This window comes from Chionomys nivalis, chromosome 8 (assembly GCF_950005125.1).
Source record: "Chionomys nivalis chromosome 8, mChiNiv1.1, whole genome shotgun sequence".
Lineage (NCBI taxonomy): Eukaryota > Metazoa > Chordata > Mammalia > Rodentia > Cricetidae > Chionomys > Chionomys nivalis.
Genome location: NC_080093.1, coordinates 54,295,329 through 54,306,654, shown reverse-complemented (window position 1 = coordinate 54,306,654; position 11,326 = coordinate 54,295,329). Strand labels below are relative to the sequence as shown.

The 11,326-nt window shown below is 52.0% G+C and overlaps 1 protein-coding gene across 3 annotated transcripts in view; it reads left to right on the top strand.

The window, feature by feature from the left end:
* The first annotated feature begins 7,857 nt into the window (after positions 1-7,857).
* Kcnq1 (potassium voltage-gated channel subfamily Q member 1) overlaps positions 7,858-11,326 on the top strand; it is a 319,789-nt gene continuing 316,320 nt past the window's right edge. For all 3 annotated transcript variants that reach the window (XM_057778117.1, XM_057778116.1, XM_057778118.1), the window contains exon 1: positions 7,858-8,301. In XM_057778117.1, the coding sequence (XP_057634100.1) occupies positions 7,919-8,301 (383 nt within the window). In that variant the 5' untranslated portion in view covers positions 7,858-7,918. The remainder of the gene's footprint in view (positions 8,302-11,326) is intronic.

The following is an 11,326-nucleotide window of genomic DNA, read 5'->3' as shown; positions in this document are numbered from 1 at the left end:
TTATCCTCAACATCCAAGTACCCACCTGCCTCTGCAGCCACCCACTCATTTCTCTCCAGTCACTCATTCACAGTCAGCGGGCTCTCTGTTCCTGGACTCACTGAGGTGAATCCACTCCCTGTCACACAATGCCCACACATAGGAATGTTGGCAGCTGCTTCCCAGTCTCTGGATCACATAAGGGCCAGGGTTGGTCAGAGCACCTGAGTGGCATGTGAGGTTCTCATGTGCTTTCCCCCCATCCGTGTGTCTCATAGATAAGATCTTTGTCTCCTGAAGCTGGGTCTTCCTGTCCATTGTTTCAGTCTTCCCCATGGTGTAACCAGCAAGATTAGAAATGCAGTAGGTACCTATCAAATGCTGCTGGCAGCTGAGTTGTTCCTGCTTCCTCTTCTGTCTCTCAGTTGTCTTACCCTTGCTCTGGGCTCCAGCCTTTGTGGGGCCATGGTGGCTTCTCATGGGAGCCCTTTCAGCTGGGTTGTCCAATGGCTGGCACTGCCTACCATAGCATTAAATTTGGCTAGGGATATCCAGCATATTTCTGTCAGATGAGGCACAGGTGGCTTAGCAGATGCCCAGGGTGGAGCACTGTGGGCTAGAGGTATCAGTGAGGCTACCAGCTAACGGATCCTGAGTGTGGGGGGCTCTGCTCTTGAGCAGGCTACTACCATGGATTTCTGAGGAAGTCTGAGACCTCTGAGGCCCTGGGACTGCTCTCCATGACACCCATTTGGAAGCAGAGGAGTGAGGCAGATGGTGGTAAGCTCCTTGAAAGGGGCCTCTTCAGTATTTGCTCAAACTGATGTTCCCAGCATAAGGCAAGTGCTGACAGTCCTCAATTTTTTTTTAGCTCTTTCCTGGGATTTGGAAGATCAATGTTGACTTCAGAACAATCTCTAGAAGGGCTTCTTATGGGTAGGCTTGGCCTCAGGAGTATATGTAGGTTTCTGGAGACTCGAGGCAGCTTTCTCAGAGGGCTCAACTAAAAGTAAGCATTTATGGTAAATCTCTGGTACCTCTGGGAATAAGGGGTGAAGTTTTCAGAGAAAGTCTGGTCACCTCATACAGCCTTGTTAAATTGGGTATAGCTGTGGCCCTGCAGGGTGGTTCCTGCTTCCTTATCAGGTTGCTCCTCCTCTGAGCACACCCTTCTCACTGTGCTCTTAGGAGCCTGCCCTCGGAGCAGTCACAAAAGGGAGCTCACAAAAAACTATTTACATGTGTCCAACACACATGCACACTGCACACACTTGCCCACGACCCTTAGTATTGCCAGCTGGTTCCCAGTATGGTATCTTGGAAGAGGAGAGTGTGGGTGGGTGTGGCCTGTGAGTAAGGGGTGGCTGAATGACAGCATGCCAGCTCCTACCACTCTGCCCTCAGGCTTTTGCACTCTCCTGGTCTCAGTGAGGCCTAGACCAATTCTCAGGGCTCCATGAGAGAGAAGAACACCCAGGGAGCCCCCATTCTTTGATTCTATATATGCATAAGGACTGGTTCACAGGGCAACTTTCTCCATGAATGTGTGCTTGGATTGTCTGTCCAGCCTTCACCCACAGTGCAGAACACAGTGGCTACTCGATGCACCTAGTGAAATGACTTCAGATACAGGGTGAGTGGGAAGACAATACCTCAGGCCTGGAGGACTCTGGACAAGCCCAGTCTTGCCTTTGTCCGACTGTGATCCTGGGTCCTTTCGTGGGAGGGAATGGTGCCGGGCCCTGCCAGTAACACCACCTCAGTGTTTGTCTAGAGAAGGTCCTAGGTCCCCCTTCCCAGGCCTGAGAGCAAGCTGATTGAGATGATGAACCTTTACGTGTTCAGATGAGGAGAGGACACCTCAGCAGCTGCCTGTGAGGTGCAGGAGGGATGGAAGTACAACTTCTGGGTGTCCCATTCACAAGGATAGTCATCAGCAAGGAGGACCCACAGAGAGGCATCAGTGACTCACAGTGGGAAGGCATGTATCTCATGCCTTTCCCTTGACCGTTCATCTGTTTAGCATTGAGTATCTACTGCATGTGGAGAGCCTTGACAGCAATTCTCCTCCAGGTTAAGTGAAGAGTCCCTGTAGAGACCCCTTGAGCCCTCAGTGAGTGTTCTAGTTTGATTTATGTTTTTGTGATGCAACACTCTGACCAGAAGCAACTTAGGGGAGGAAAGGCTTTATTTCTCCTTCCAGGTCACAGTTCATCATTGAGGGAACTCAGGGTAGGAACTCAAGCAGGTATTGAAGCAGAAACAATGGAGGAACACAGCTAGCTGGCTCACTCACAGGCACACACTTAGCAAGATTTCTTACCTAGCCCAGGATCACCTGCCCAGGGGATGGATGGTACCACCATCGTGAGCTAGGCCTTTCTCTATCAATTAGCAATTGAGAGAATCCCCCACAGACACACTGCTAGACAATCTGGTCTAGGCAATTAGTCGATGTGTATCTCAGATAATTCTGGGTTGTGCCAAGTCTGCTCACTATCTTGCTCACCTCTACATGATGGCCCCATGGCAGTGCATACAAGACTTTGGGGATGAGTCCATGGGAAATTAAGCTGAAGAGAGATAACATCTGGGAAGTCTTCTGAAGACCGACTGTCCTAACAGCCCTTGGCTGGGAGACTCTGGTCCTATAGAAGACATCAGCCCTAGTTTCCCTATCCTCACAATAGCCTCAGAGGCACCTCCTGTTGTTGCCCTCTGACCTCGCCAGAGGAACAAGGAATGAGTGGGTAATGGGTTGCATATGAACTGGCAAAGAGTCCTTAGGAAGTCAGCATGTAGAAAGGTGGGTACAAGGTTTCCATTACATCTCAAGGCTCGGCGACAGGTAGTGAGAGGGTGTTCTTCCAGGATGCAGTCTGGTGGGGTGTGTGCACCCCCTCAGTGACTGTAGGAGTGGGAGGTGCTTCTTTGGTAAAGGAAGAGTCCTGCAGGAGCAGGTGGCACCCCAGAGTCCCATGCTTAGAGTTTCAGACCTCCATGGCCTGAGCAATCTGCTTCTTCTCTACCCCAGAGGTTTTTCTCTTCTAGGCTGATGGGCCCCTCAGGTCCCACCCTGCTACCCACCCATAGGCAGGGTTTTATGTATTTCCTGATCTGGGCTGCCAGCCTTTACTTTCTCAGCTTCAGCTGTAGCCTCACCCTGAGCCCAGCCCATCTTAACTCTGTGCTCACCAGTACACCTGGAGTCCTCGTCCTTGGTTCCCACCCTGCTCAGTCACCCCCCCCTCCCATTCTCTGTCCAAGGACCATGATGGCAGATCCTTAACCAGTATCCCTTTTGCCTCAGTGTCCTCCAGAGCAGGTTCCCTGTCCAGGGCAGAACAGGCACTCCCAAGACCCTTAACTAAAAACAAAACCTTTATTTGTTATGTGTGCAAATGTACATACCGTGGCATGCATGTGGAGGTCAGAGGCTAAGGGGGGAGTGTCCTCTCCTCCCATGTGAGCCACAGGGGTCCAGCTCAGACTGTCAGACTCAAAGGTCCTAAGAGAGCCTTCTTCCCTTTCTCTGTCATCCCCCAGGACAGACCTGGGCAACTATCAATATAATTGAAAAATATGGAGATGTACACGAATATAAGGAGCTCAGTATAATGTGCGCATTCAGTGTAGCTCCAACAATTCCCAATTCAGAGGCAGTCTGCTTTAATCTGCACCTGACTCCCTATCCTCTTCCTGTTGATCGGAGCAAAGTAGTTTTCCTGCGTCACAGACTGCTATCCACACATTCTTCCGTGTGTACCTCTGGCAGGCATGGCCTCCTCGTACCCTGAAGTTGGTACAGAGAAGGCAAGGCAGGCTACACTTCACCCCACCTCCCGTCTAGCTTTCAGAACAATGAGCCAAGCAATTGTCCAAGGACAATGAGGACTTTCCAAGTCTCATTACGAACAAATTGGGTTTTAGGACATTTGGCAAGCTTTAATCTCTATTTGTTTTTGGAGATAGGAGCTCACTGTGGACCAGGCTGACCTTGAACTCATGGAAATCCTCCTGCCTCAACTTCCTGGATTCCAGGATTACAGATGTGAGTCTCTGTGTAAGGTTTTCATAATTGTTTGTGCTGTTGGAATTCTTCTGCTGTTACTTAGACCCTTCCAAAAAAGTGTGGGTGTGGGTGTGCACAAGCAAGGGTGTACATTTGTGTGTGGGGTGTACCTGTGTGTGCACAAGGCTGTGTGTGTGTGTGTGTGAAAGAGAGAAGAGAGAGAGAGAGAGAGAGAGAATGGGTGTACATGTGTGTGGAGGTCAGAAGACAAATTTCTGGTGTTTTTCCTCAGGGGCAATCCACCTTAGTTTTTGAGACAAGATCTCTCTTCACAGCCCTGGCAGTGCTGGAACTCACTGTGTAGACCAGGCTGGCCTTAAATTCACAGAGATCCACCTGCCTCTATCTCCCGAGTGCTGGGATAAAGGCATGTGCCACCATGCACTTTATGCCGCACATTTTTATGTGGGTTCTGGGAATTGAGCTCAGATCCACATGCTTACACAGCAAACACTTTACCGCCCAAGCCACGCCCTCAGCCTGCTCTTTCCAAAGGTTTTAGTGGATATAGCTATGAAGTAATTTTGAGAAACTAACGGAGGAGATTATGGTAACATTTCAAACTCACATTTAAAGATTTGTTTGTACTTCTTTGATTTTACTTCTGTATCTTTTATATCTTGGTTCCTAAGGAACTCAAAAGGATTGCTTATTTGATATGTAAACATATATGTTTGATTTGTTCAGACAGTCAGCACTCCATATCTCTAGGTTCTGCAGCCCACACCAGGTGGAAGATATTTGAAAAACAAATTCCATCTGGAATGGACTAGTGCAGTCTCTTATTCTTTCCCCAACAGTATAAGGCAGCAACACTCGATCTGGCATTCCCGTTGTGCTAGGTAATTTTGAGGAATCTAGAGATGGTTTGAGCCACACTGGAGGATGTAGTAAGTTCTAAGAACAGACTATACTGGTTTATGTGAAGGACTTGAACACTGAGGATTTTAGCCTGGGGGCATCTGGAGTGGGTCCCCGTCAATCTTATTACTGATGATTCAATTTGTGGTTTGTGGTTGTGTTAGAATATAATTCAACCAACTAAAGGATACCTAAGTGTGTGTGTGTGTGTGTGTGTTATGCCTTCACATGTGTGTGCAGATGCATGCGCCTGGTCGCATGTGCAGAGGGCCTCTGGTGTCCTGCCCTATCACTCTTTGCCTTGTTCCTTTGAGGCAGACTCTCTCATTCAACCTAGAGTTTGAGTTTTTCAGTTTGACTGAAGCCAAGAGTCCCAGAGACCCTAGCACTAACTCTTCGGTGCTGGGGTTATAGGCATGCACAGGGTCACACCTGGCATTTAGGTGGGTGGTAGGATCTGAACTCTGGCTTTCAGTCTTGAAGGACCAGCACTCTTAGCCACAGAGCCATCTCTCTAGCTATTTCCTGTGTTTTGCTAATATAAGCCGTGTTGCAGTACAAGGTCCATGTGTTTATTCTCTCTCTCTCTCTCTCTCTCTCTATATATATATATATATATATATATATATATATATATATCCTCTCTAGGGTCTTATATAGCTCAGGCTGGCCTTGAACTCACTATGTAGCTGAGGATGACCTTGAACTCCTTATACTTGCCTCTGCCTACCTCTCAAATATATGGATTACTGGTGTGTCCCACCATGCCCAGTTTTATTTTCATTTTTTCCCCTCTCATTTGTCTTTGGGTTAGTTAGTGGTGGGATTTTCGGGTCAAAGGGCACATACACTTTTGCTAGACTACCAAAATGCCCTTCCCACCGGTGATTAGGAAAGCACCTGCCACCCTAGCCTTTCACAAAGATTGTGCCGTCAAACATCTGGAGTTTTGCCAATCAGATATGGGCCACTGGTATCAGAGTGTACTTTTAATTTGCATTTTCTTGTTATGAGTGAGGCTGAACATTTTTTTTCCGGAGGCACCAAGGCCACATGCCTCTTTCTCTGTGTGCTGGTCCTGTTTTCAGCCCTCTCTCCCATAACACTGTCTGCCACAGTCTTCTCTGGCTTTAGATGCTCCTTATGTACTAGTGGTATGAATCCCTTGCCTGTGGTGGTGAAAATGTGGAGAATGTCCCAGCGTGTCCTTTATCTCTTACTTCCCCTGTGGTGGCTTTCTGTTTTATCTGATGCTTCCGGATTTCACAGCACAGTGGGAAATGTTTTCCTTAGTGCTGGTTTCTTGAGGCAGTGCTCTTCCTCCTTTCCTGCCAGCTGTCCTCGTTTCCCTTTATTTCTGTGGTAAACATCAGGGTCAAGAACAACCGAGGTGAGGCGAGTTATTTCAGTTTACTGGTTAGAATCCCATCGTCAAGGGAGCTCAGGGCAGTGCCTTGATCAGGAACCTGGAAGCAGGCTTGTTCACTATTCCACAAGGCATCATCTCCCATCAAAGAACTCATTCATAGCCAAGAAAGCACAGCAGAACCCCCAGAGGATCACTGTTGGCTTGCTTGTTATCAGGCCCATTCTTAGCCAGCTTTCTTAGACAGCTTAGGACCAGATACAGCCCAAGGAACAGATGCCACCCACAGTGGGCTGTGCCCTCCTCCATCAATTAAAACAATCAAGACAACCCCCTTCAGACACACTCACAGGCTAATCTAATCGAGGCAGTCCTTCAGTTGAGATTCCCTTCTCAGATAACCCTGGGCTACGTCAAGTTGACAACTGACGATAACAAGGACACCACCTGAAAGTTATTCTTGTGGGCAGTGTGAGCTGGGCCTGGCTGATCCTTCATCTTCTCTGCATGCCCATCTAGTGTCAATACTTTATTGTTGTTTTAAGGCAGGGTCTGATGTAGCTCAGGCTGATCCTGAACTTGCTGTAGAGCCTGGGAGGATCTTGAGCTCCTGATCCTCCTGCCTCCGCCTCCAGAGTGCTGGGACTATAGACCCATACTACCACCTGGGTGCTTATTGAAGGCACACTTTTCTTCTGCTGTATTTGGAATATGGAGATGCAGATGTTGGTCACATCTGTGTTCTGGGATCCACACAAAGGCCCGTGTAGACCTGGTCGAAGCAGCTCCCAAGAGCCAGCCGAGCAAATCTTCTGACTCTGTTCTCACAGGACAAGAGTTCCAGGACAAGAAGCTCCTTCATGACCCTGGGGAGGAGCAAACGTTTCTCCCTTTACCTGCCCAGGCAGCCCCGCAGGCGGGGTCTACCAGGAAAACCCCCAATCTAGCCCCTGGCTCACCTAACTTTAGCTAGCTCTCACTGAGTGCCACTCATGGTCGGTCCTCATCTCCTCAATCCCACATCCTTAATGGGCAGCATTTAGCTACTGGGAGGGCACGTTTGCATTTGCCACTGCCAGTAGGGACTTTTGTCACTCCAAGATGCTCAGTGTTCTTTGGGTCAGCACTTCCTTATCCTGTGCCCAAGAGTGTCCATGCGTGGCCCGGGGAAGCCCTTCTTTCGGCCTCCCGCTCCCTCTCTAGGGCAGTTTCAGAGGGCGGGAGAATGCCTGTGCTCCATTCGGTTCTTGGTGATGGCACCTGTTAGTCCCCGGTTAGAGGACTTTAGAGCCCGGCAGAGGGGGAGGGCCTCGGAGTGCTGATGAGCACGTGCGCCCAACAGGTGCTCACAGAGGGGAGCTCTGCGAGCAGCCTGGAATGGCACGGCGTGGAGCGGCAGGTGGCCTGCTGCTGGCTGAGCCTGGCTGCAGGTAGGCGCTTGGTGGCGCCCAGGGGCGGGGCGTCCTGGGGGCGGGGCGTGCCATCCCTGGGGACCAGCCCCCTCCCCCGCCCCCAGGCCAGGCGGACAGCGGCCCCCGGTGGCTGGGCTGGCTGTAGCGGCTACCCGCACTGCACCCAGCGCCCTGTGCCGCCTTCACCTCATCTCTGAGGCCCGGCGCGTCCAGGGGTCCTGCCCGGCTATGGACTCGGCGTCGTCCCCAAGTGCGGAGAAGAAGCGCGCGGGCTGGGGCCTCCGGCTGGGCGCCCGGCGGGGCAGCGCGGGACTAGCTAAGAAGTGTCCCTTTTCGCTGGAGCTGACTGAGGGTGGCCCGGCTGGCGGCACGCTCTACGCGCCCATCGCGTCTCCCGGAGCCCCGGGGCCTGGGTCCCCCATGTCGCCCCCTGTGTCGCCCACCGCGGGCCCCGCAGACCTCGGACCACGGCCACGGGTGAGCCTTGACCCGCGCGTCTCCATCTACAGCACGCGCCGCCCGCTGCTGGCGCGCACTCACATCCAGGGCCGCGTCTACAACTTCCTCGAGCGCCCCACCGGCTGGAAGTGTTTCGTGTACCACTTCACCGTGTGAGTAACCTCCCCGCGCTCCTCTGGGCTGGTGCCGCTGCGACCCTGAGGGAGGCGAGGAAAAGCTAATCACAGAAACAGGAATCAGACTGGGGACTGCTCCCTTAAGTTCAGAGACTCTGCTGTGACTGAGAGAGAGGCATGTGGAGGGGGACACTTGGAACATGGGGTATGCCAGCCCAAGAGTTCCCCAACACTGAACTCTTGGGATGGAGGAGCTGCGTTTGTGAGTTAGTCCCCATAGGAGGAGTAAGCAAGCCAGGAGCCCGCCTTTTGGTGTGGGTCAGCAGTGACAGGAGACTCAGGAGCCCCTAGGAGTGACTGGTGTCTGTGTACAAACCCAACCAAACCTTGGCGGGTATTTCTATCTCGGGCACTCAGAGTAGCAGGGACTTGTACGGGATGGGCCGGCAGGTGCATTGGTGTTGCCCAAGATGTCCAACAGGGGTGTACCCACAGCTTCGGTAACCCAAGCTGATGAAAGTGGGCTGGGTGCCCTGAGCCCAGCGGACACATTATCAAGAGTCCACGAACAGCACCTGCTTTAAAACAGGGGAGGGAGCAGAGCTGCACCTGGCTTTCCCTGCTACCAGGTGGCTCTCATTCTCACCAGCGGCCTGAGAGGGGCAGGGCATTCCATTTTTCAAGGGCAGGGGTACAGGAAGTCATCTTCAGGAATGGTCTGGCTGCCCTCCTTGCTGCCTCCCCCTGGCCACCTTGAGGCAGTACTTCCTGGCCGCCCAACTTCTTGGTGCCCTGCCACCCTCTGGCTTCAGATTCTACCCTGCCGACCCCGCAGCAATTGCTTTGGAAGCTCCATTAGTCTTGCCACCTGGGCAAGGTGCGTGTCCAGGGTTCTGTTTACTCCTCCGAGGCACAACAAGAGCCAGGCTCACGAAGGTGAGTTCTGATGGCTGCTTGAGTTGCACAGGGAGACAAAGATCTTCCATGATAGCCAGGGCAAGTCCCAGGACACCCTGCCCCCACAGGCATTCTTGGTTTGTCCTTAAGGCCACCCGAGCCCCAGTCTTGCCTCCCAAAGTGCCAGGATCCCTGAGACTTCATTGCTGCTTTGGGTGATAACGGCTCTGCGTGTGTCTGCAGTGGCCATGGGCTTTTCTCAGGGCATAGGGAATAGTGTGCAAAGACCCCAAGGGGCCTTACCGCTGAATGTCTAGCAAACACATGGCTTGCTACTTCCCAGCACTGACCTCCTGGACCCTAAGATCCTTAAGATGAAAGGCCTGGGGTGCTGGAGAAGCCCCCACCCTATTACCTCTTTGTCCAGGAGCCCCATTTGCCAAGGTGAGCAGCCTTCAGACACTTACATGGTATCCTCCTGGGGATTTAGGTCCTTAGAATGAGCATCGTTAAGTTCCTGAATGTGGTAGCCTGGCCCTGGTGGAGGAAGAGGGCTTGTCCCGCCCCAGAGGAAGTCTGTGCTTACACTGTGCTTTCTTCCTGAATTGGATTGTTCAGCCCTCGGGAAGTTTGCTCAGCAGAGCTGCCTTTGCCCAGCCTACCCAGCAGCCAGGAGCCATAGGGTCCTGGTGACTTTCTAGATTGGTGGTCTAAGGGCTTCGTTGCTGAGAAGAGGGTGAGATGCTAGCTGCTGAGTAGCAGTTAGTCAGCCTTCCCCAGCCCTAGCACTGTCTGACCAAGGAGTAAGTAAGCTGGGAAGACCCTGCTGGGCACTGCATGTGGCTTGCCTTGACTCTGGGGTAAGGGGGTCTCATTTCCAGCACCTTTAGGAGGTGGGCAGGACCCTCTGGGTCATGCAGTCTGCTGAGAGAAGACATGACCAGCAGCTAGGAGCCTGGTCACATCTTTATGGAATGCATGGTTATTCATGCTGGTTGCTCCTGGTGTTGCTCTAAGTAACAAATGCAACATTGGCAGACGGCAAGTTCTGCTCTTAGTAAGATGAACTCTAGAACATAATCAGGTGACGATTTTGTGGCTGGAAGGACAGATTTGCTCCTGGAAAGCAGGGAACAAATGTGTGGAGTGGAGGGAGAGCAGGGATGAGAGCCAGCGTCCTGCAGGCTCTGGGGTATGCTTTCCCACATGCATACGGGGAAATAGGCCCGGACATCCTGGCCCCTCCTTGGGGGACCCCTGCCTTGGCCCAAGTAAAGCAGCTCTTCCTGAGTCTGTGCTGGCCTTCTCAGGCTGACAGGGTCAGGGCATGCCCTCAGGCGCTGCCCTTTGCTGCTTGGGTCCCCACCCCCTCACCCTAATCCTTTCCTGTGATCCTTTGTGTCCCCATAGAGAGAAGTCCCCTTCCTAGCTGAGGTCACAGGGGTTCAACTGCCTCACTGCTGGACTTTGGCCAGGGTCAAGGGCAGATGTTCTGCTGTATTTACTCTGTTGAGCTGCTAGGAGATCCTGGTTGTGACTAGCAGAGGATTTGAGAGACACTATCCCCTCCCTGGTTCTTGAACCTAAACTTGAGCACCTCCTTTCCATCCCCTCACAGTCTTAGTTTGCTCAGTTCCCAAGAACTTCCTGGTGGCTTTTGCTAGTACCTCAGGAACTGATCATGAGCGGAGCTTGCAGCTGCACCTGGTGGTTGACCGGGCTGACCTTTCCAAATGCAGGGGCTGCACTGTATTGGCTGTGACTCTTGAGTGGCCACCGGGTAATTGTTGAACAGACCTAGGAAGATAGCTGGCAGGATGATGGAGACGGAGCTGAGGCAGTCGCAGGGCTTTCTGGACGACCAAGTCTTCCCTTTTGGTTCCCTGACAGCATCTTTATTCTTCAGCCCTGGAAAAGAATAAATTTTGAGGTGTCTCTTTGGGGCTTCTCTACGTACCTTCTCCTCTGGGGCCTGGCTCCTTGGTGTCATCTCTTGGTGTCATTCCCTGACTGTCCAGAAATACATAGCCACCTCAACCTGTTCTTAGAGTCAGTCTGGTATTTCTGTGTACACTGTGGCTTGTATGTGGAGCCCTTCATCTTGGCTTGCCCTTAGCTGGGTGACTACAGGCATTTTTTTTTTCTCTTGGCCAGGGCTCTCAGC